At 35.9% G+C, this 26,136-nt stretch overlaps 1 protein-coding gene across 4 annotated transcripts in view; it reads right to left on the bottom strand.

The window, feature by feature from the left end:
* Positions 1-30: 30 nt before the first annotated feature.
* Positions 31-26,136, bottom strand: part of USP33 (ubiquitin specific peptidase 33) — an 85,344-nt gene continuing 59,238 nt past the window's right edge. For 3 of the 4 annotated variants that reach the window (XM_024119562.3, XM_007123355.3, XM_024119559.3), the window contains exons 9-24: positions 25,187-25,265; positions 23,636-24,047; positions 21,222-21,362; positions 19,846-19,961; positions 18,510-18,682; positions 18,314-18,408; positions 17,258-17,291; positions 15,317-15,362; positions 14,472-14,652; positions 13,941-14,067; positions 12,543-12,712; positions 11,303-11,384; positions 10,564-10,672; positions 2,851-2,953; positions 1,627-1,695; positions 31-1,225 (exon numbers count right to left, since the gene is read on the bottom strand). In XM_024119562.3, coding sequence (XP_023975330.1) covers positions 1,068-1,225; positions 1,627-1,695; positions 2,851-2,953; positions 10,564-10,672; positions 11,303-11,384; positions 12,543-12,712; positions 13,941-14,067; positions 14,472-14,652; positions 15,317-15,362; positions 17,258-17,291; positions 18,314-18,408; positions 18,510-18,682; positions 19,846-19,961; positions 21,222-21,362; positions 23,636-24,047; positions 25,187-25,265 — 2,095 coding nt within the window. In that variant the 3' untranslated portion in view covers positions 31-1,067. The remainder of the gene's footprint in view (positions 1,226-1,626; positions 1,696-2,850; positions 2,954-10,563; positions 10,673-11,302; positions 11,385-12,542; positions 12,713-13,940; positions 14,068-14,471; positions 14,653-15,316; positions 15,363-17,257; positions 17,292-18,313; positions 18,409-18,509; positions 18,683-19,845; positions 19,962-21,221; positions 21,363-23,635; positions 24,048-25,186; positions 25,266-26,136) is intronic. The other variant, XM_024119560.3, reaches the window with a different exon arrangement.

Genomic DNA, 26,136 nt, shown 5'->3' with positions numbered 1-26,136 from the left:
AATATCTATCAAATAAATAGATCCAAGTTATACATTTTTAAATCATTTTTATTGAACTAATTTTAATAACACTGTTTTAGCTGGTGGCAGCTGCCCCAAACCAAAACAAAGCCATTGTGAATGCTATTCAACATTCTCAAAGTAATCCAGTTTGTTTTTGTACTTGGAATATAGTTTAATTTTGACATCACATAATCAAGCAAACAGCAGTGCATATTATATTATTCAAAAAGACTTTATGCATTTCATTTAAAAAATCATTTTGCAAGAGGCTTCAGCTTTATCAACAATCTCATTGACACATTCTATACTCCATGCTCTCAAAACAAAAAGTGCCCTAAAACTAACCCTAAGTTTTTTACTGACATTAATGAATACTATTCAGGGTTATAGGAACTGAAATTTAACATCTTACAGTATAAGAGGCAATAAATTACTAATATCTTTGACACAAATTCCACTCAAACTAAATACACCATTGATACACTCAAAAAGACATTTTGTAAATATTAATATGCTAGTTTATATGCTGCAGTGCAAAAGAAGTGACACCCTAACAGTTTCCTGAGCTTTAGGAGATTAACATTTTTCTGACTACTACTCTCCATTTAAAATAGGCTCTTTATTATATGAAGCCATGTCAAAACTATACAATTAAATTAGGTTTTTGGAGAACTGAAAAGATTGGTCAGAATTATGGTGGCTTAGGGTAATGAAAAAGTTTTCAAAGCAAAAGTATTTACAAAGCTACAAAGGATACTATGGATTTACATGTAGTATAAAGATCAAAGATAACCTACTGATTACCAAATGATCACAATTATTCCTTCTTTTTTTCAAAAATATTACACTCAAAGACTTTATTATAAGTTATCTAGCATTAAATATACCAACCTGTAGAATATTATACATTTTGACACATTCTTCCATAATGCCCAGTAAGAAGGAATAAAAGATAAAATATTAAAAATCAAGAAAATAAACATGCTTTTAGGAATGTTTTTGCATGGGAATATGTCAGCAGAAGTGAAAATGATTTCTCATCAGAACTCTCTATATCCTCAAAATTACAAAGACCGAGTTTCTACTTCAATTTTTTCTTCTGCTTGTACTATATCAGGATCAACATGAACAACCGGAGGTCGCAGGATAACTTCAGGCCCTCCACTATATATAGACTGTAGAAAATTCCATGTTTCTTCAGAAATCTGACCAGAATCTGCTCCTAAAATTAAGTATATAGAGAAAGAATAATATTTACAAACCTACATATTCATACTGCAAAAGCTTTCATAATGTACCCCCAGCATGAATACTCTAGGAATAATTGAGAACTTTTGGAACATGAATCTTCAGACTACCGGCCCATATTGTTATAAGTTGCAACTTTATGGTCTGCCTTATAAAGTTAGAGATCCTTTTTCCTGCCTCCTATTAACAGCCTTAAAATCTTTCTTCAGATAAAAATTAAACATTGGCAATTTTTCCACTATTTGTCCTAATTCATGTATGAATTACATCATTGAGCTGGATATAAAGGTGGTATAGATGGCTAGTGATGATGTATTCTTAACAGTGTGACAAATTACGAACAAGTAAAGGCTTAATAGTATTAATCAAACTTACCTTGCCTGAGTATCACATTGCCACATTTGGTGACTGCAATTTTAGTGTTATCAATAGGACCTGGAGGATCTAAGTCAAAAGGAAAAACAAATAATCAAAATGTATAAATGCACCAAAGAACTGCATATTTCTATGCCTGAATTAATGAAGGATATAACTGTATAATCAGATTATTTTTTAGTCAGATTATTATAGTCAGTTCTTAACTGTCTTCTTCTGAGCTTCTTCCTTTTTGGGTCTTAATTCCCCCAAAATGGAACCAGGAAAGAAGCTGAGAGAAGTTCTCTCACTACCATCCAAAATTTAATAAAAATGATTTCTTAAGCATCCATTTGGGGATTACAGGTTAAAATGCACTTTTAATGCTACAAAAGAAAAATTCTTTGTAATTTAAAAAGAAATGCAATTCTTGGTTTTAGACTGTCATTAAACTAAAAATAAAAGCATTATAAAATGAAATGTTAAAATGCATCCTTTTTTTTTTTAAAGCTGCGCCCTGCGGCTTACAGGATCTTAGTTCCCCAACCAGGGATTGAACCGAGGCCCTCAGCAGTGAAAGTGTGGAATCCTAACCACTGGACTGCCAGCGAATTCCCAAAGGGCATCCTTTTTTTAATATAAGGAAAGAAACCTTGTTTTCCCCCTGGATACAAAAGTACAGTGCATGTTCATTATCAAAAACTGTTTAAAAAAAAAAAGGCACAAGAAGGAAAAAGATACTGTTATCCTACTACAGAAAGACAGGCAAACTGTTCTAGTACCTCTGAGGTCTTTCTGCCTTTGCATATGTTGGCCTTTTTCTTTTTTTAAGCAAAAGGTTCCAACTATGCATACTACATTATAACCTTTTTCATATATCAAGAACATCTTATTTTTAAATTTTAAACACTGTTACACAAATAATTTTTAAAGTCCACATAGTATCCCATTGTAATGGATAAACTATAATTTAACCAATCTTATTGTTGGAAGGATTTTTTAAAAAATTTTTCAATGTTAAGATCACAGACTAATTTTTATTCAGTTCTTTTATATCTGCTATGAATATGCTATAATCTGTGAAAGTTTTTAAAAAATTAAAAATAACCAACATATAAACTAGAATGTATGTTTTTTTCTCTCTTGTTCAGTAGTGTAATCCCAAGTGCATGTAGATATTCAAAAAACATTTGTTAAATAAACAAAAAATCTGCAAAGAATTTCGTCTTTCAGTTAAACACTTACCTCCATCCTTACCCTTCACAAAACTTTCCCATTCTCTAAACCACTGCATACTGATGCAATAAAAAGTAGCTGGAGAATCCTCCTCTTGGAATGCTCTGTTGAGCTACAGAGGGAAAAAAATTAGTCATCTAAAATCTAGAACTTGCCTTGTAGCAGAACAATACAACCATTCTACTTCAGCATCTGATAAGGCCAATTCCTCACACACAAAGAATGTGACTTACATTGATGCTAAGTTAACTTAATACTAGCATACATGGTAACACCTAATAAACATTCTAGGTTATATCTCAAAGTTTATCAAGTATACACAAAAGGGGCATAATGATTGGATAAGTGAAAATGGTCAAGATAAAGTCTTCAAAGTAATAAATACTCCACATATTTATTAAAGATCTAATGTGTAAATCTTATTTAAACATACCATACCCACTGTCTACATCTTACTTCCATTCACTTAAGATACCGGTAGACATGCTGCTATTACAAACAGAATGTTGAAACGAAAAGTTCTGTACATGTTATTTCATAGACAATAAACATAGGACTTCCCTGGTGGCGCAGTGGTTAAGCATCCGCCTGCTAACGCAGGGGACACGGGTTCGATCCCTGGTCAGGGAAGATCCCACATGCCGCGGAGCAGCTGAGCCCGTGCGCCCCAACTACTGAGCCTGAGCTCTAGAGCCCACAAGCCACAACTACTGAAGCCCGCGCGCCTAGAGCCCGTGCTCCGCAACAAGAGAAGCCACTACAATGAAGAGTGGCCCCCGCTTGCCGCAAATAGAGAAAGCCCAGGCACAGCAACGAAGACCCAATGCAGCCAAAGATAAATAAATAAATATTTTTAAAAACGACAACAACATATATATAGGATAAATTCTCAAAAGTGGTGGGACAAAAAAAAAAAAAAAAAAAAAAAAGTGGTGGGACAGTCCTTGAAGACGTTCCACTTCCTCCTCTAGTCCTAAGGCCCAAGAAATGGGTATGTGACTCAAACTAGACAAAACTACTAGAAATGGAAATCTTCAGAGGAGTAACCTAATGATTGGAATGGAGTCATTCCAATGTCAATTTTGTTAGCTATACAGGAATACCTTGGTTCCTGAATTTCTGGAGGTCTGGTTATTCAATTTTTCTTTTCAATAAATTTCTTTTTTTGCTTAAGTTAGCCAATCTGACTTCTACGACTTTCAATTAAAAAACCGAAAAAAAAAAAAAAAGAATCTCTTAGTTTCAAAGCTCATGGACATGGTGAATTGCAAATTGTGTTTACCCAAGGTGGTGCCACTTCAGCTGGTAACCAGAAATACTGAGTATCCTATGTCAATATCCAGTGAACCATACTATTGTTTACATGCATGGGAACTTCTGCAAATGGTTTTGGTGATTATTGTGCTGTTAATTTTACTTTTATTGTTAACTTTAGAATGTTTTTTATATTCTGTAATATAATCATCCAAGTGGTCATTAAATTAAATGTGATAAAGAAGCTCAAATAACTGCTGACACTCCTGCTGTTAATTTAGTACAGAGCATCCTGGAAATATTGGAGCTAATGCTAAGAAAATAAAAGAGCAGAATCGAAGCAGGAACCCTTTTATTTAAAAGGGTTCAGTGAGAGGCCCGCGTACCGCAAAAAAAAAAAAAAAAAAAAACAAAAAAAAACGAATTGGGGAGTTCCCCAGTGGCCTAGTGGTTAGGATTCCGGGCTTTCACTGCCCTGGCCTGGCTTCAATCCCTGGTCGGGGAACTGAGATCCCGCAAGCCACGCAGCTCAGCCAAAACCAAACAAACAAAAAACCAAACAAACAAACAAAAAACAACAAAACAAGACGAAAACAAAAACCAAACTGACAAAAAAATTGGCATAGAAAGGGGGGGATCAGGGGCTTCCCTGGTGGTGCAGTGGTTAAGATTCCGCCTGCCAATGCAGGGGACACAGGTTCGAGCCCTGGTCTGGGAAGATCCCACATGCCACAGAGCAACTAGGCCCGTGCGCCACAACTACTTAATAAGCCCGCGTGCCTAGAGCCCGTCCTCTGCAACAAGAGAAGACACCGCAATGAGAAGACTGTGCACCGCAACAAAGAGTAGCCCCCGCTCGCCGTAACTAGAGAAAAGCCCGTGCAGCAACGAAGACCCAACACAGCCAAAAATAAAATAAATTAAATAAATAAACTTTAAAAAAAGAGAGGAACAGCAACAGAGCCCGAGGAAAATGAAGGGTATTTGAAAATTATCTAATTGTAATAGTGTGAAAAGACAGTGAGACTCCTGAAGATATCTCATGCTGGGTAACTAAATGCCCATGGTACATACTACGTATGGACAAAAACAGTGAAGTTCAGCTCATTTCTCCCCTATAATCAAATCTAATCCAAACCCTGCCATTGTCCCCAGAGATCCTTATAATAATAGCTCAGAAGTACCTCTATGATCTGGCCCCATGATTTGACTTCATCTTCTAGTACTTTCCTCCTCGTTTATTGCACTTGTGGTCACACAAACCTCTTTGTTATTCCCAAAATCAAGCAGATACATTCCTGTCTCTCAAAGCCTTTGCATGGGTATCCCTTCTTTTTACAGATATTTGAATATCTCCCTCACCTCCTTCAAGTCTTTGCTTAAATGTCACCTTTTCAATGAGGCCGATCTTGATCACACTGTTTATAACTGTACCTAACTCCTCCCCTCATCACTATACTCCTGATCCTCTTATCCTGTTAGATATCTTCCTTCACCATAGAACTCATTACCTTTTGATATATAATGTATCTGTTATTTATTAAATGTAAGCTCTTTGAGGGCAAGGATCTTTCTGGGACACAAGGTAGCTGCTTCCACAGAACAGTGAAAGACAATGAATAATGTTGTGGTTGCCTCTGATGAAATCAAGGCATGTTTGTCTCCAGGTAAAGAATTAAACTTTGGACTTCCTGTGATGTACAACTTATCCTTAGAGAACTGAGATTTCTGAAATGTAATGTTAGACTGATTCTGTCAGATGAATCCATTTCATTCACAGCATTACCAGGTTTGGACACTTTCAGGACTTTCTTTCTCTCTGGCATTAGGACATTTCTTCCTTATGTGTCTAGGTGGGGGCTTTTGAAAATTGAGTTAAGTATAATCACCCCAGTTATTTAAAGGCATCTGTTTCTCTCTAGTTCTCGGAAATTAAACTGTTGCTCTAAAAGGAGTTCCACCTCTCTACTCTCTTCTAAAATACCTATTAGAAAAACATTGGATTCTGTATCTATCCAACGTGTCAAAACTTCTGTTTTCCACCTGTTTATCCTTGTGCTTCATTTTAGGAGAAACCCTTCACTAGATCTTTCAATACACTAATAAGCTCTCCAGCAGTATTTATTCTGCCATTCAATCAACCCATCTATTGAGTTTTGTTTTGTTTTTAGGATACAATATCCTTATGCATCTCTCTGAGGATCAATCATTTATTTTAAGGCATAACTTAGGAAGACACAATTCTTTCTAGGTATTACAAGCTAAGGTAACGCCTTCTTTAACCAACCCGAGGGTCCACATTCACTGCTCAATCCAAGCAGACACCTTCGTGCTTGCTGCTTAGTACAATGCAGGAGGCAGAGTGCTGAGATCACTATTATCATCTGCTGCTTCCAAGCTTAAAGCCTGTGTGGTCATTTCCCATGACGTTGGTTCGCTTCTTCAAACTGATCCTATCTGCTTTCTCAATTTTTCAGAAACTCCACTTAATTTCCAGTCTGGCAAGGGCACCTATTTTTGTACTCTAGTGTTCTGTTTTGTTTTTTTAAATTTTTTTTGTGGCATGCGGGATCCCAGTTCCCTGACTAGAGATGGAACCCAGGCCGCCTGCATTGGGAGCTTGGAGTCTTAACCACTGGACCGCCAGGTAAGTCCTGTTATTTTTTTATACTAAGACATTGCTTTTTTTCTTTTTTTCAAAGGGGTGGTGGTAGAATAAGACAAAAAAAACCCTAGTGTTATGGAATAATTATAGACTGTTGTGTTGTTGTGAAGGTGTGTTGTTGGTGGTTAATCTTATGGTTTATTCTTTAGATTGCAGAATATAAAAGGGAGATTATGACTAAACTGACTGAACTAAATATGAATGATCATCATCCAGAAATGGATATACTGACTGATGGGACTTTGGGTTTCCCAAGTTTAGGGAAAGGATAAATGCTGCATCTATTGGTACATGAGCTAGCTGCATCATGTTAGGCAGAAACATGATACTATTGCTACTGTTTTTGCTCATGTATGAATGCATATGACAAGGGGGGCAAACTATACTGTATTTAATGTTTGTTAATGCATCATTTCCATTCATTCTTACACTCTCTTCTATGAAAAGAGAAGATTTCATTTTCCAGGATCACTTGCCAGTAGTGCTCCAGATCAGTCACTGCCAATGATATATGCAATATATGGAAGGCACAAGAGAAAGAGAAACTTCCCCCACGTCCTCTGGTGGCAGTTGTGGCAGGACTGAGCCCTCCACAGATGGCACAAGTAGGGTTTTGCCACCACTTCCAAGCATCTTCCCAAGAATCCCTCACTCGGTGCCGTAGGCAGCTAACATCTCTATCAGCAGCATCCTCAGGATAACCCAGCAGGGTCCTGAGATTAGCAGCTTATCAAGTCTATCAAGTTTCTGAGCAGTCTCCTGAGACTTGCCAGTGGTAAGCAACATAGGTAATTTCCAGAAGCTCTGTGCAATTAAAAAATTCTTTTTAGCTTTGAAACAATCTCAAACTTACAGGAAGACTCCAGTACAATACGAAGAAATTTTCTTTTCCTAGACCATTTCAGAGTAAGTTGCTAAACACACAAGGACTTTTTCCTACATATTTAACGCAAATGATAAAAATGTGGAAATTAACATCGATATAATACTAGCACCTAATCCTCAGACTCCATCAAGTTTTTCTAACTGATCCAATAATATTGTTTATAGCCAAAAGATCCAGTTCAGAATCACTTGTTGGGACTTCCCTAGCGATCCAGTGGTTAAGACTCCACGCTTCCACTGCAGGGGGTGCGGATTCGATCCCTGGTCGGGGAACTAGGATGCCACATGCCGCTCGGCCGAAAAAAAAAAAAAAAAAAAAAAAACAAGCAAGAATCACTTGTTGCATGTAACTTCATATTTCCTTTCAGGTGGCACAGTTCCTCAGTCTTGACTTTCACGATCTTGGCAATTTTGAAGATTACAAGCCAGTTGTTTTATAAAATGTCCCCCAATTTGGGTCTGCCTGGCTTTGCTCATTTGAAACTCAGCTTATGCACTACCAAACAAGTGATGCTGTGTTCTTCTCATTGTATCCTATCCTAGCACATGATTTTGATATATTCCACTGCTACTGATGTTCACTTTAATGACTTCATTGAGTTGGCGCCGGACTCTTCTTGCTTAGTCTTTTCTCTTCAAAATTAATATGTATTTTGTGGGGAATAAGCTGGAACTATGTTAATATTGCATATTCCGCATCAGTCTTTCAATTTATTCACTTATTTATTTATAACAGTATGAACACAATATCTCCTATTTTGTTTAATGCATTATAATACCATTATAATTTATTTTGAAGCATAAATTGTCCCAAATTTGGCAAGTAAATGTCCCTTCAAGCTGGCTTCTGTGTACTTTTGACATTTCCCCATGATTCTTCAAAAACTTCTTTAATTTCTGGAACAGTAAGAAATTCCAAGCTCATCTTGTAATTCCCCTGCCCCGGCCCCGAAAGCAGCCATTTCTCCAAGGAGGGCTGGCTCCTTTTACTAGAGAAAGATGTTTAGAAGCCAAGATCCGAAGAGAGCTAGGTATGCTCAATCCTACTGGAGTTATTACTGCTTCCAGGCCTTTTCAGTGCCAGAGTTAGGAAATTAACTTAGGTACATCATTTATTTCTATATATGTGTACACATATACACATGTATACCTGTATATGTATATATGTATCTATCACAGTGAGTTCACAAAGATGCCTACAATTTTAATCCAATAACAAAGAGTCCATTTTAGTTTCCTCTCTTTCGATATCTGTAACTCCCTTATCTGACAATAAGAAATTTGGCTCTCATTACACTCATATTATCTGATCAATCCTACACATGGAATCAATCCCTCAATTTTACCACCACCACTAAGCTGTGCCACCTCACACAGCAATCTCCAGCCAACACGGGCATCCACTGTTACGTTGCCTGGGCTCCAACATCCTTGACCAGGCCCACACCACTACACAGAAGCTTTCTTTACCTTGTCTGGGCTCTGAGACCCCACTCTGAGCCACTGTCCCCACGCCTACCTCCAGTATGGTAGCCTTCCAGATTTCCTGAAAGTCAGCTATGGTCTTCTTGATCTTCACTGCCCAGTCTTTTTAGTAGTTATTTAAGTCTTTCATTGCCTGTATTCCTATTCTACTCAAAATACTTAGAAAGGCTTCTGTTGATCAAACCCTGATGTATGGGACTTCCCTGGTGGTCCAGTGGTTAAGACGCCATGCTCCCAATGCAGCAGGGCCGGGTTCAATCCCTGGTCAGGGAACTAGATCCCACATGCATGCCGCAACTAAGAGCTCGTATGCCGCAGCTAAAGGTCCTGCAGGCGGCAATGAAGGTCCTGTGTGCCGCGACTAAGATCCAGCGCAGCCAAATAAATAATAAATAAATATTTTTTTTAAAAAATCCTAATGGATATAGTCATTAGCCATTTATTTAAGCATTCGTGGAATGAACTACTTTTAATATTCAACTAAAATTTGCCTCCTTATATTCAGAAAGCAAATGAGGCTCAAGCACAATAAATCAATCCACACCTGCAATATCTTCCTGCGTATGTGAAAATTTCTTTACTTTAGGCAAGGGCATACACGCACGCACACACACACACACACACAAAACACCCCTATCTATGAAAAGAAGCCTGTGGCCACAACATGGAATGTACTGTTCATCTATAATATCTGCTCAATTAACTTCTCCCCTTCTTTTACTAAAAGAATCTCAATCTTCCCTTATAGAATTATCCCTCCACCAATATAATTTCAATAGAAATATCAATGAACATGCCTCTCAGGTGACTCAAACTCTAGTAGTATTCTCTACTAGGAATCCTAATAATAAATAAATGGTTAGAGCTATATTACTGACAGCAGCACTTTGAAGAAACTTACTTCTTGCTACTTGGACAAATGGAACTATACTAGTCTTTGTCCATAAAACCTGGTTATTCAGCTCTTCCTATTGATTCTGTGATCAGACTTTCTGTTGCTTGCAATCAAGAAATGCCTCATAACATACTCACTTTGTGGGAACTAGGTATAAGTATAGAGAGTCCCCCAAAACAATATTATATTTCACAAAGGGGTGGAAGTAAAGAATGCAATCTGAGTAGATGCTTTCAGAAAAACCACTAACTTAAGGAAACTTATAATTTACCATTTCAATAAGGAGATTTCTTGCCAGTGCCAATACATAAAGCAAAATTTATTACCAATCCATGAAAACAAAAACCCCCAAAGAAGAACTTAACTCACTAGGACTATAGTCCCCTGACTGGGGTCTCTCACTGTTATGAGCCCATGAGACTTAAAATGTATTACAACTCTTTCATCCAATCATTTCACTAACATCGTTCCTCTAATTGTCAGTTCTTTATCTTTATTCTAGATCATTTTTATAATTTGAAAAGCATCATTTTTTTACCCGAATAAAAATTTCCAATTCAATTTTTCTTCTTTTTTCAATTTTCTCCGCCTCAATCTGGCAAGTGTGACAAATGTACAGATGGTTGACGGCTGGTCCTCCTCCATACCTAATGCATGAAGAATTTAATAAGTATAATCTGGAAGTAAGCTGATGTTCTAGGAAATGTGTCCAAGTTTTAGTAAAATGTAAAAACCAAATTATCGTAAGGACCTGATTTTATGTTTTTCAGGGTCGCTGATTTTATCAGTTTATTGACTTACTGATTCATCTGTATTTCAACTTTCCCTTACAGCTACTTTTGTTACAAAATATGTTTGTTGCAACAACATAAAGTAAAAGAAGTGGCTGTCAAAAGTTAGCATACAACATATAAATCTTAAGTTATACACAGCCACAGTTTTAATCAAGTTTTAATTAGAAGGAGGCTTCCCCTGGACACTAAGTAAGAATTCATAGAATGAATTATAGTCAATATTTAAGAAAAATATCACGGCATACTTTTAGAGATACAGATTATCAGAACATAAAACTTAGAATTAATTATCTAGACTAGGGCCACACTAGCCACAAAAGTCTCTCTACTTACACTTCAGAGTGAATAAATGAAGGAAGAAGGGAATATTCCACATAAGCAACATACAGCACAGGGAGCATATACAAAATAATCCAATCTCCTTTTAACGAATTTCACAAACTTATTTCCACAATACCATATTGTCTGATATAAAAAACAAACCTGCTATATAGGTTATCCCAAATGTTCTGAGGCAGCATCAATACCAGGTCTTCAATATAACTAGCTTTTCGTGGAGGAACACCTAAAAAAGTTTAAATGGGTCTGTCTCATTCTTAAATTCCTTTATATTACTTTGAACTGGTTAATCACTGGCATTTTTTCCAATCATTATTCTTAAAAACTCTCCCCAAAAGGTCAAAAATTAAGTATAAGAATATGTTCCTAAAGATGAACATATTTCTTGAAATAGAGAAAGATAAGTTAACCAAGACTGAAAGAGAGAAAAATAAGTTAACCAAGTTGTTCAAGTACTTAACTTACATAAATCTTTACTAAGCCTTGACTGTGTATTGGGGCAAGCCAGAGATAAATCAGAGACAATCTTTCCTTCATGGAGCTTATGAGCTAGCAGTAGAAATGAAGAATTTATATGAATAACCATAAGAAAAGGCAGGCACAGATAAATGCCATAAAAGGATTATAGGGAGATTCGGAACCGGAAGAGACTTAAGTTAGTAGCTCAAGTAGGGAAATAATAAGAGAAAAATTCACATACAGAAATATTTTCAAGGTTTAGATTTCTAAATCCAATACGGGACATTTCTACTATCTCTTGTGGTTTCACTGCAAAAATAATTAATTAATGAGAATATCAAGTCTTCAACCATGAAATTTAATTAAGGTGTCACACTAAGGTTGTCATGGGAACAAGCACTAACACAGTCAGTCACAAAGGCGTAAATTACATTTAGCAAATAACAGCATGAGGTTTTTTTGTTAAACTCCGAGTACATTTTCATAGTTAGGAAAAGAGCCAGCTATTCATTTAGACACAAGGGATAAGAGCCACGGATACAGTTGGAGCTGCATGTCTCTCAGCTGAGAAAAATGATGGGCAATAGAAGTGTTCACTGCACCATAGTTACCTGTTTATGCATCTGTCTTTACTATGAAATTAAAGCTATGCAAATAGAAATAGTGTTTCTGGTATGTTCAGGCTCTAGCACAGGGTTTGGAACAGGTACTCAGTAAATATCTGTTCTATGAAAAGGCTACAGATTGCCTATAATTAGAAGAAAAAGCTAATTTCTGAAACCATAACAAATTAAACACATTTAAGTTGGAACGTAGATGGGGAAATGGAAAATAAATGGAAGGGGAAAATTCTTGGCTCTTTCCTTATTTGTAAATTATTTAACAGCAAATCCCTACCACTACTTTCCATTACAGAGTTTCTTACCTCCATGAATACAGAGAAAATCATTATTTGAAATAGGGCCAGGTTCAGCAAAGGTCTTAAATTTATTTAGCCACTGTCGAGAAATATAAAACTGAAGGAGACTTGGTTCCATTATGTTCAACAAATTTGATATCCTCCGCCTCTCTTTTTGTGCTTCTTCACTGCTCTTCCTATTAAGGGACAGTGATTCATTAAATTCAATATGCATTTTACTCCGTTAGATTAGTAAGTGGATTTTTCCGCTCACTTATTAGACTTAGCACACACATTAACACAGTCATCCCTCTATATCCATGGGGGATTGGTTCCAGGACCCCTGCAAATACCAGAATCTGTGGATGCTTAAGTCCCTTATATAAAATGGTATAGCATTTGCATGTAACCTATGCACAGCCTCTCATATACTTTAAATCATCTCTAGATTACTTATAATACCTAAAAAATATAAATGCTATGCAAACACTGGTAAATACAGCATAAGTGGTATGTAGATAGTTACTGGTGTGCAATTTTAAGTCTTGCTTTTTGGAACTTTCTGGAATCCTTTTACCCCCAATATTTTCAATATACCATTGGTTGAATCCTCGGATGTGGAACCAATGGATATGGAGGGTGGACTGTACTGTGAATCTTGTTAGGTCTTGAAAATTATTCATGAGAAATATACTTTGTTCCACCTTGCCCCCACTACATTACACACTCGGGGTGACACTATATCTTAACTACTAGTTAAGATATAGTATCTATAGTTAAGATCTATAGTATCTATAGTTAAGATACATATCTTAACTACTAGTATCCACATAATTATTGCTGTAGAACAGACATTCAAATGATTGTTAATAAGATCTAAACAGTTAATCTGCTTTCCTGTTTTAGTAGTTATTACAATCTTTTAGAAGATACTAAAAGGTAACCAAGGATTTATTTTTATATTAATACCTCCTTTTTTTTTTTTTAATTTTTATTTTGGCCATGCCACGTGGCATGCAGAACTTCCCCGACCAGGGATTGAACCCATGCCCCCTGCATTGGAAGCGCAGAGTCTTAACCACTGGACCACCAGGGAAGTCCAATACCTCCTTTATTAGCTATGTTAGGAGAAAATTTCGTTCTTAATTCCTACTGTCAGTGCCTAATTTTTAAAATTAAAACCAGTCTTTCTAAAACAAAATATATTCCTTTGCCCTTCAACTAAATGACTTAACATTCTCTTAACAAAAGATCATTCTGCATGCAACCTTTCACTTTTACTCACATAATGAAATGAGTGTAAAACAATTTCTAATCTTTACTCAAAAATCCACTTTGAAAGTCTTAGAAGTCACTGTTAACCTCAACATGAGATGTTCTGTCATATTTGTCAAAACAGCCTATCCAGGAGAGTTATTTCCTCACCTGTAGAAGAGAACATAAGCTTCTGCATTTTGTACAGTAGATTCTGAAACTTCAGTGACACTTTGGTCATCAAATTCATACCAGAGATTATTTAAATTGTTTCGGCAGTAGGCAATATAGTGTCCACCTGAATTTAAGCAGAAAAAATTTAAATAATTTCAGTAATCAAAAGATATAGCAAGAACTATCTTCGTATTTTTTTCCAGTAGGTACCCTTACCACCACCACTTGAGGAAATGAAAATCAGGACACAGAACGTAATCTTAAAAACCCAGTGTAAAAATAATCATGTTAAAGTCCTTATTATTTAGCTTTACATAAAACATAATTTCCAGTATTTTAAACTTCAGAGTAAAATTATTCAATTTCCTAAAATTTCTGACATGTTTTTAATAACCAAAATAAAATAATTAATAAAAATCTACTTTGATACTTTTTTCTTTTGTTCAATCAGGTCTTGTTTAAGAGATCAATTCAGATGTTTCTTTTTTTTTTTTAATCTAAAAACATATGTCAAACTTGGATACTTACTACTTGCAGTTCCATGGTGACAAATGACAGACAGAAGATCATAGGTAACAATTTGAGCTGGACTATCTTTAGCAAGAAATGGCTGAAGATCCAGGCCTTCCAGTGGAAATGAAACATGGGTACTGATTTTGGTGGAAAACATCAGTTCATGTCTGAATCTTTTAAGATGGATGCACAAAATCTTTTTAAAAGAGAAATGTAGGATTATTTAAAATGCTACTGTTTCATATGCTACATAAGTCTATTAAATATACATATTGTCAAGATTAAACATTATCCTGCAATTCTGATAACCTGATTCCAGAGATGTTAAAATGTGGAAATGATGAAACATGGTACTTCCTAAGTTCATAGCTGCTGGATTCTCCAATTTTACACTTTATACCTGCAAGACCATACAGTATCTGATTAAACTGTGTTCAACACAGTTTTACTGCTAAGGGCACTTACTTGGTATGCAACTCAGTATTTTAAAAATGGATAATCTTTTTTTTTTTTTTTTGTGGGTATGCGGGTCTCTCACTGTTGTGGCCTCTCCCGTTGCGGAGCACAGGCTCCGGACGCACAGGCTCAGCGGCCATGGCTCACGGGCCCAGCCGCTCCGTGGCATGCGGGATCTTCCCGGACCGGGGCACGAACCCGTGTCCCCTGCATTGGCAGGCGGATTCTCAACCACTGCGCCACCAGGGAAGCCCAAAAAATGGAAAATCTTAATAGGGTATACACAGCCACTGGTCAATAGAACCATTCCATTCTTCAACCAAAGCTAAAGAATTTACTACTCTGTGTTATATTAATGCCTTACCTATCACATAAAATAAATTAAATTGTGATAAAGCCCATACCTCAGGAAACTTTTGTACTTTACAAAACTTTACTCCATTCCTCAATCTAAGGGGTGAAAAGAGAAAACCAATTTTAATAAACCTGTTTCCCATACAAATCTACAAAACCTTCAGTATTTTCAAATATACAGCAAAATCTTTTAGAAAATGCAGAAATAAAGGTATCAGACTAAAAATGCTTACTACTGAATTATACGCTACCAATTAAAAAAATACTAATAAAATACTGGAACCCCTTATTGTAAAAAAATTATTTAAATTAAGATATCAGTAATAAAAATTTAGAGTTGTATAATTCTTTGATGAAAATCTTCTATCTATGGCTTGGCTATGCCTTTATAATATTCAGATATCACATAAAACTGGGTAAAATAAAATCCCAATTTTATAGAATTGGTTGGTCAGGTCAATATATTACAACCTTTATTCCTAAATGTGAAAACAAATAACTTAAAATAGAGTGGTTATTATTAATAATAAAAAAAAATTTTTTTTTGGCCACACCACGCGGCTTGTAGGATCTTAGTTCCCCAACCAGCAATCGAACCCGGGCCCTCGGCAGTGAAAGTGCAGAGTCCTAACCACTGGACTGCCAGGGAATTCCCAATAATCAATATTAATTTATACTTGACAGATCTCTACTTTGGATTCTGGGGTAGATGCAAGTTCTTTTCCATCTTCACTATTCTGTTTTTCCAAGAAAGATTCCCCCTCTGGGCCAACTCTGTCTTTGGCTATCAGCTGTGGCTTCAAGGACAAGCTGATAATAAATACTTTCCAATTCACTGGAGGTGTATTTTTTTCTAGAAAGTACAAGGCAGCTTTTCTTCCTTATTGACCTAACAATGTACTATTCCTTTTTGTGATGAAGAAGACCAACAGCTGCAGATCAACATTTCCCTGGGTTTTTGACAAAAGCCAGAAGTTTGTATTATGAAGACTCTATTAATAGATCTTATTTGGAGGCCATTATTTTTCTATCAGAGAGATTCAGAAAAATTTTCCAGTTCACTCTACCTCAGACATATTTGCTTTCAATTATCCATTTACTTTTCTTTTCTAACTCATCAACAAGAAGCCTTAAAAGCCTAAACTTATTACAAGATAGAAAAAGGCAGCTAGTAGTAGATATAAAGAAATAAATCATACTTTTCTTAACTGTCTTTTTTATTCGGCCCTCATACAGCAAGTAACATTAGAGATGGTATAACCTTTCTGAATTTTACACAAACTTGAAACTATGTACCTTTATAGTCACTTTCACTTCCTAAATCTAGCCTGTTAAGGTGTTAAACCAGAAAAGAATATTGCGTTATTTATGATGACAGAATTAACCTACGTAATAAAAATGTATGTTATATATCCTAGTATATATTTACAACATATTTGGAAAATGTTTTTTGCAAAATTACATACTTATTTTATATCTTAAAATACACTGTCACGAGAGCGTGGCAGGGACATATATGCACTACCAAATGTAAATTAGATAGCTAGTGGGAAGCTGCCACATAGCACAGGAAGATCACCTCTGTGCTTTGTGACCACCGAGAGGGGTGGGATAGGGAGGGTGGGAGGGAGGGAGACGCAAGAGGGAAGAGATATGGGAACATATGTATATGTATAACTGATTCACTTTGTTGTAAAGGAGAAACTAACACACTATTGTAAAACAGTTATACTCCAATAAAGATGTTAAAAAAATTTTTTTTAAAAATACACTGTCACATCTTAGCTAAGCCTATTAAATTTGTTAAATTTTTAACCTCAGATTTGTTTTACAGAACAACCAGTCATTTTCTACTAAGACAAAGCTTACTGGCCTTTATATTTTTCTAAATAAAATGGAAAATTAACCCCACATGCCCAATTCAAATTACCAACAAAAATACCATTTAAAATACAAAACATGCAATTGAAAGCATTGCCAATGACACTTACTTTTTGCATTTTTCACAACTGTACATATTGTCACCTGAAAACAGAACAGATCTGGTCATTCCTCTCAAACTAAAAGCAAGTTATTTTCTTTTGGTTCTGCAATTCTTTGAGCTTGCGATGCTGAACCCGTAGAACAGTAACACAAGGCTCACATTTTTTAGTCTCTCCTTGAGTCAGCACGTTTACCACGCCTACAACACCCTTTACCTGCTCTTTTTTCAACCTTGAAGGCGTATCTCAAATAACATCCTGTACACTTATTCACTCAACAAAATTTACTGACTGCTTGTTATATGTCCAAGCAAGGTGCTGGACACACAAAAATAGTGAAGGCTTGGATCTTAAATACTATGGAGAAATTCAGACTAATCCAGATATACAAGTAAGTTTTTCATATTATGGTTGAATTTTCTCTTTTTTCAATCCCAGAGAAGATTTTAGAAACTTCAAATACCGTATTGTCTAGTACTATAGGAATTTGTATCAATTATTTCAGGATATTATTTATAGTGTTTATGTTGTCATAGTAGATACTGGCACTGTGGCAATATGGGCAAGTACTATTTGAGCTGCCTCAAAACTCAGCTTTGGGCTTCCCTGGTAGCGCAGTGGTTAAGAATCCACCCGCCAATGCAGCGGACCCGGGTTCAAGCCCTGGTCCGGGAAGATCCCACATGCCGCGGAGCAACTAAGCCCATGCGCCACAACTACTGAGCCTGCGTGCACTCTAGAGCCCATGAGCCACAACTACTGAGCGCACGTGCCACAACTACTGAAGCGCACGTGCCACAACTACTGAAGCTCGCGTGCCTAGAGCCCGTGCTCCGCAACAAGAGAAGACACTGCAGTGAGAAGCCCGCACACCGCAACAAAGAGCAGCCCCCGCTCGACGCAACTAGAGAAAGCCCACGCACAGCAATGAAGACCCAGCACAGCCAAAAATAAATTTTAAAAAAAACTCAGCTTTTATGAATACATTCTATATTTAGTCCCACTAGTATTTTAGATCACTCACAACAGTTTAGCCATAGATGAAAACTATTTCGTATTTCTTACCTTTTAGTTCATCTCTGGCGAAGAAGGCAGCAAGACAATCTTGCAAGGTTACTATTGGACCCCAAAACCAGCTAGGGACACATGAGACAACAAACCTGAAACATTATTGATAGAAAAAAAGAAAGGAAATGTTCTGCCAGTACAGCAGAAACAGCAGTTTTAACAATCAACTAATACAAAGAAAACACATACATACCTCTTCACATATTCCATGAAAAAAGCTATCCACCCTTGTGGAGCATATGCTTCGCCACATGATCCTGCTTTGACTATAGATGTTGGATGACTTGATGAATGCAGCTTAGCAAGGTCTTCCTTGCCAGGAATCGGCAAGGACAGATCTTGAAAGGTCTCGAGGGTTACAGACACCTAAAATTGTTTTGTGTTTTAAGAATGGGATGAAAATAATCCAGCACAAACATTTGAGGATAGATTTTAGATGGCAAAGATCAAAGCAAATTATAATAAGAAAAAACAAAAAAACAAACTTTTTATACAGTAATAACAAAGCTAAAATAGTAATAATGAAAGCAAAATTGCTTTGTACCAGGTGCTGTTCTAAATTTAATTTTCACATAAACCTTATGAGGTAACTACTAACATCCCCATTAGTCAAGGACATTGCAGTAAAGAGAAGTACCTCACACAGAGCCACTGTAGCCTGAGGTCCAAACTGTTAAGCACTACTGCATTTATTTTTGAAAATGACCTCTAGTGATAGTTTTTAAATGTAGCTTAAAAAAACAAGATGCGAAACCTAAACAGCTGAAAACATTTCAGGATAATTCCATTAAAATATCTGGCACCAAAATAGCCTACATTAAGATAACCCTATTGAAAACCCTTAGATCTGACTTAATTCTAACACAATAACTGAAAACTTACTTTGGGTTTGTTGTTGTTTTCCTTTTTTTTTTGAGATAGGTCATTTTACATTCATCTTAATTATATTCATCACTGCACTGAAGTAAAACTGTTCTTAAGAAAACCTCTAGGAAACTCAGGAATTTAGAGGTACTATTAAAAATCTCATGATGATTTTAATTCATGCTCTTGTTTATGAACCTGATACTACTTTTATTATCTGAATCCAAACTTAACATGGGAAAATATTTACAAGCCATACAACCAAGTAGAGAAGACACATAGCCTTGTGCCTGTGAATAACAACAGTTTCCTACTAATTTCATCAGCCTTGGGAGAATACGCCTGTGTTACAAATTCTCGTTGCTGAGCAACATATCTCCTTTGTATGTGACCAGAGATGAAGAACTGAGTTAATTCTTCCTGCTAAATGCATGCCTGTCCAGTGACAGGTCAAGACCCATCCTTAAATCAGTATGTTACTATTGCTTCCAAAAAACAAGTTCTACTCCTAGAATCAATTTATACTTCTGCAAACACAAGAAATACATGTATAATCATCAACAACAATGAGAAGAAATTAAACTTTCACACCATTTTGTCAGGTTTTTTTTAAAAAAGAGCATTTGACAGAAATTTCCTGTGTATTATAATTCTTTCATACTCACCCTATCACAAGTCAGACACTGCACTGAACTAATGATTGTTCCATCAAATATGTCTGAAATAACACTTCGGTATTTCTTGTGCTGTTTTTTTCTCTTTGGAGATGATGCAGACTGAGCTAGGATTGAAAAACAAGTTTAGAAATTTTTTTTATAAATCAAAGTAGTTCCTTTAGCATTTTTTTCTGAAATCTTTTAACAGCAAAATTACTATGCTGAAGAAATTTGTCAAAATACCATTCAAAAGCATTACCTAAAGAAAACACATACACACACAAAAAAAACCTCAAAGAGAAACCATGATGAAATAGAAAGTATTCAGTTTCCCATCTTGACTTCAACCAGAATAGTTTTGCTTTTACTTATTTGTTTTTGCTTCCAAGTAAGGCTTTATTTGAAGAAAGGATTCTATTAAACTTTGAGAGTTCTTTATATACTCTAGATACAAGTCCTTTGTCAGCTATGCGATTTGCAAATATTTTCTTCCAATCGTATCTTTTCATTCTCTTAATGGTGACTTTTGCCAAGAAAGATTTTAATTTTTTTCTTTTACGGATCATGCTTTTGATGTCTTTGATGTCTTTAAAGAATTCTAACACAAGGTCATGAAAACTCTTATAAGAGTTTTACAGTTTTACGTTTTCTAATACTGGAACTCTCATACATACCTAGTCGGAAAGCAAAATGATACAGCCACTCCGAAAAACAATTTCATACAACATTAAGCATAAAACTAACATAAAACCCAATAACCCCACATCCAGGTGTTTACCCTAAACAAATGAAAATTTATGTTCATACAGAAACCAGTACATAAATGTTTATAGCAACATTATTCATAATTGCCAAAAACTGGAAACAAATCAAGTATTTGTCAGTGAGTGAATAAACAGTAGTACAGTCACACAATGAAATACTACTCAGTAATAAAAAAGAACTATTCAGACCTGCAACATGACTATCTCAAATTCATTATGCTAAGTGAAAGCAGCCTATTTCAAAAGACTACGTCTGTATGATTCTATTTATATGACATTCTGGAAAAGGAAAAACAATAGGAATAGAGAACAGATTCACAGGGCTGGGGCTTTGGGAGGAGCAGTGGGGTGGTCTGGTAGTATAAGGGAATTCTTTGGGGTACTGGAACTGTTCTATATTCTGTTTGTGGTGATGGTAACAATCTATGCATGTGTTGAAACTCAGACCCCTACACCAAAAGAGTGAATTCTGTTGTATGTAAATTTCTGCCCCCCACACACACAAATTTTAAATCATGGTTGTGTAAAACTATGCTGTCAATTTAAAAAGCTTGAATAATATTTCATAATTAACACTTTAAACTATCAAAGCAAAGGAACCTGAATAACTGAAACTTCTACCTTTTTTATGTGTGGGTGCCAATCCTGGCCACAAACTGCCTGATTTCGGAGGGCTTGCTGATAAACGTGGGTTAACACCTTCACTTGATGGGAGGGTCTGTGATGTAGACAGCTCATTCAAATGGACATCAGTAATATATTCTGTAATATTTAAAATTTGTATTATTACCTTAAATAGTAAAATTATTCCACCTGTCAAATAAAGCTTTCTTCATCTGAGATTTTGAACACAATTCACATTAATAAATGTCAGGTAAAATACCTGATAGACATTAGGCTTGCTAAGCAAACTAACAGTGATTTTTCCCCTAGGAATCTAATTAATGTTTATAACACATTACTGTTGTAGGCAATCCAGAAAGTGTGCAAATATAGTGTGGAAATATAAAGCCAAAGAGGATCATATTTGTCCTAACTTAGTATTTAAAAAACAAAAGCAATTTAGGGCAGTTTTTTAGAAAGCTTTAAAACCATATGGGAGAAAAAGAGATTATCCTCCCAAACTGGCATAGTAAGCAAAATCTAACAAGAAATTTAGGCATAAAGTAATTATAAATTATTTTACTCTGTTATAAAAGGAAATAAAACCCTCTGTCAGAAAAAAACACCTTTTTTGGAATTAAACTATGAATCAAGAAAATATAAGCTCTATGAGAGCTATCTTTTTTTTTTTTTTGCAGTACGCGGGCCTCTCACTGCTGTGGCCTCTCCCGTTGCGGAGCACAGGCTCCGGACGCGCAGGCTCAGCGGCCATGGCTCACGGGCCCAGCCGCTCCGCGGCATGTGGGATCCTCCCGGACCGGGGCACGAACCCGTGTCCCCCGCATCGGCAGGCGGACTCTCAACCACTGCGCCACCAGAGAAGCCCTGAGAGCTATCTTGATTGGCTGTTGGATTCCTAGTACATAACATATATTCCAGGGCAAGAGACTGCTCAAAAAGCATTTGAGTGAAGAAAAGAGAATTGTACATAACAGACCCTGAAACAGAATGATTTCAGGGATTTTTCCAGATAATGCAAAATAAATGACTTTTATTACTTTCACAGAGGCATTTCTCATTATCCCAACCATGACTAAAAGCAGACTGCATAATATTGAGGGAAGAAAGAGGAGGAGACTCGCTCTAGCCTTTCAGAAGGGAATAAAGTTAATGTCATCTAGGTCAGGGATTGGCAAATGATTCCGGTAAAAGACCAGATAGTAAATATTTTAGGTTTTGCGTGTCATATACGGTCTTTGTCACATTTTTCAATCAGAAAATGTAAAAGCTCAGATTCCTGATCCAGGTCATCAATTAGTTACTAATTGTAAGAATAAACTTGCTATGGAATAATAAAGAATCAGTATGTCAAGTAATCAGGCTTAATCAGGCATTTGATGAGGAAAGGCTAGATAGCAGACGGCTAGGTCTTTCAATACTGAAATTTCACATATCTATTGACTAAACAACTTCTAACCACATCTAAACTTCTAAACATAACATCAGTATAATCAAGGAGCCTAACACGTTTTCCTGACTAGAAGGCATTTATGCACTGCACATGGGTGAACCACAAGTATTCCTGTGGTTAAGGAAATATCCTCCTCCTCCAGAAAAAATGTGGGGTTCAAAAACGTAAGTAAATTGTTTAGTAGTTCCTACTCTTCAGTAATTACAAACGATAAATTTTTTATGTTCCTTGTCTGCCACTTATTTTAAGGTCAGAGAATCTGAACCTCTGATGGTTTAATTTTATGTGCTTTGGAGAATTAAATACCACATTAAGCTAACACAAGTTAACCCTAGAAGAAATAAATGTAAAATGCAAAGCAACCTAGCTCAACTATCTTTCATTTGGCCACTTGCTCTTTCCCAAAGGAACAATGACATGTATTACAGTATAATCTATCATAACACGGTTCATTATAGTTAATTAAACTCCTATGCCAAACACATACCAAGTATTTCGTAGCTGATATGACTCCAATGACAGCAGTCTAAATCTAACAGTCTACAATTTGGATTATTTTGCTATTTTGCAGATCTCAACCGAATCTGCTTTAAATGACATTAACTTAACACTCACATGCAAATAGTACTAAACTCTACTAGTTAGAAAGCCCAAAAGTAACATCTATTTAATACCCTCTTTCTTTCAATTAGTATGGCTGAACTATAATGTCATATACTACACACAAAATATTAAGCTAGAGATATTAATTATTCTATTTCATTTTTATTATGCTAAATATAAACTGTGAACATTAACATGTAAATTAGAAATGTATTCTAAAGTCACATGTCAGGCTAATTCCGCTCTCCCCCAAATCAGAAAATGGTAAAATTACAAATATCATCTTAAATATAAACACATCGTGCACCCTTTGTCTAAAAATGTAACACTATCATTTGCAAATTATAAAAACTGTCACCTGAAGCTCTGCTGTGTATTTGCACTTTGACAGTTTCCTGATTGTTCAAGTCAACTGTTTCAGACACAGAGTCTCTATCTAATTCTCCTTCAGAATTTGCTTTATTAATCTTATTGCACATCTTCTCTTTTTGCCAATCTTTTGACATTTCTGAATTATTTTCATCATCCTGAATTAACATTGTTGTTTCATTATTATCTTCAGAAAAGCTTCTAGACCCATTTTCATTTTCGGCTTTATCACTGTTGCTACAAGATTCACAAGACTGAAAATCTGCATCTGACTGGCTTTTGTCTTCCTCCATGGTCTCCCCAGTCATTATAGTTTGAGGATCCTCTTCTACTTCCATGACCTGTTCTTTCAGTTCTTCATGAAGCAGATCCATTAAACATCGAAGGAATTCTTGAGCATCCTAATATATAAGCAACATAGATATTACCATTTCATTACAAATACATGTATGTAGAAATGAGAAAATATACAAAATGTGGTTAGCAACAGATTTCTAAATGTGTAGCATTATACTAAGGAAATACAACTTTGTAGACATAAGGCATTGGAGGGATAGGAAGCACTAAGTTCTAAAAAGTTATGTAAATAAAACAAAAGTAATTAAAAAACTGAACATGTATTTCAATTAAAGCTAAAAAAACAATAAACAACAGCAACAAAAAACTGAAGATGATCTGGAGGTCAGCTTTAGTACTGCTGCTATTTTAAAAAACTTGAGTAAGGATTTGCCTCATCTGACAGTAAGAATTCAGAGAGATATCCTAAATTCAAGTATAAGTTTGGCTTAAAACTAAAGCTTTATCCAATTTTGCACTGTAAATCAAAAATCCTTGATCAACCTAGAATGTTTATTGAAAATACTAATTCGTAGGCCCCAACTTATGTCTACCAAGTCTCTGTGATCCAGGAATTTGCAACAGAAAAAGTTAACAGAGAACAGGTATTTTTTTGAAAAAGAAACATGTGAGGACCAGGTATTAACATGAAAAAACATTATATAAAGTACAATAATTGAAACTGCCATTGGTATCAATCCAAAAAATTACAGGTCGATGAAACAGATTAGAAAGCCCAGAAACAGACCTTATTATACATTAATGTAAGCATAAAAATTAATAAAGAAGAAACTTTTAAAACCAGATAAGAAAATTCTTAAATTGTAGTTTCGTACAATTTGTTAGCTGTTTGCGAAAAATTAAATTTGGATTATATTGTAATGTGAAATAAATGACACATGTCTAAAGAATTTTTTTAAATTAAATCAGAAAATACAGAAAATACAGGTAAAATCTATCTCTGGATGTGGAACTTTTCAAAGCTGAAAGCGCTAGAACATAATGACATATTTAAACACCCCCAAATTTAAAATTTCTAGAAAAATATGAAATTAAGAGAAATGTGGAAAAATGTAAGCCAAAAATATGATATGGGGTTATTATTCTTAGAATTGCAAATGAGTATATAATAGCATAATGCATAATAGCATTTTGCAAATGTATTAAAGATTAATATTATGAATAAAAAGCAATAAAGACATACCTGCTGAGAATACCCCCGAAATGTTGGATTTACAGTTTTAATTCCTTGAAACAGATTAGTAGGCACAACAAATCCTGGCCTGAGGAAGAAAACATTTTTAGGAAGAAATTTGTGATTTTTAGTTTTTATTTTAGAAATGAGCAATCAGGGACTCCCCTGATGGTCCAGTGGTTGAGAATCCACCTTCCGATGCAGGGGACACGGGTTCGATCCCTGGTCGGGGAACTAAGATCCCACATGCAGCGGGGCAACTAAGCCCGCGCTCCACAGCTAAGGAGCCTGCGTGCCACACCTAAAGAGCCCGCATGCCGCAACTACAGAGCCCAAGTGCTCTGGAGGCCATGCAACACAACTAAAGCGTCTGTGTGGTACAACTACTGAGCCCGCATGCTCTGGAGCCTGCGTGCCACAACTAGAGAGAAGCCCGTGTGCGCAATAAAGACCCTACACAACCAAAAATAAATAAATAAATATTTTTTTTTTAAAAAGAAAAAAGAAAAGAAACAAACAATCAAAACTTCAAAGAGTTAAACTGTAAAGTATTTGTGTTTCAAAAAATCATTCAAAATTGCCCAGTACTGGGACTTCCCTGGTAGTCCAGTGGCTGAGACTCCACACTCCCAATGCAGGGGGCCCAGGTTTGATCCCTGGTCAGGGAACTAGATCCCACATGCCACAACTAAGACCCGGCACAGCCAAATAAAAAAATAAAATAAATATTTTTTTTTTTTTAAAAAGAGGGCATGTGTGGTGGTAGTGGGACAAATTAGGAGATTGGCGTTGACATATATACTCTAATATGTATAAAATAGATAACTAATAAGAACCTGCTGTATAAAAAAATAAATAAAATAAACTTTAAAAATTAAAAAAATATATATGTATACAGGGACTTCCCTGGTGGCGCAGTGGTTAAGAATCCGCCTGCCAATGCAGGGGACATGGGTTTG

Source organism: Physeter macrocephalus, chromosome 4 (assembly GCF_002837175.3).
Source record: "Physeter macrocephalus isolate SW-GA chromosome 4, ASM283717v5, whole genome shotgun sequence".
In the NCBI taxonomy this organism is placed as follows: domain Eukaryota; kingdom Metazoa; phylum Chordata; class Mammalia; order Artiodactyla; family Physeteridae; genus Physeter; species Physeter macrocephalus.
This window is presented reverse-complemented; position numbering and strand designations above follow the sequence as displayed.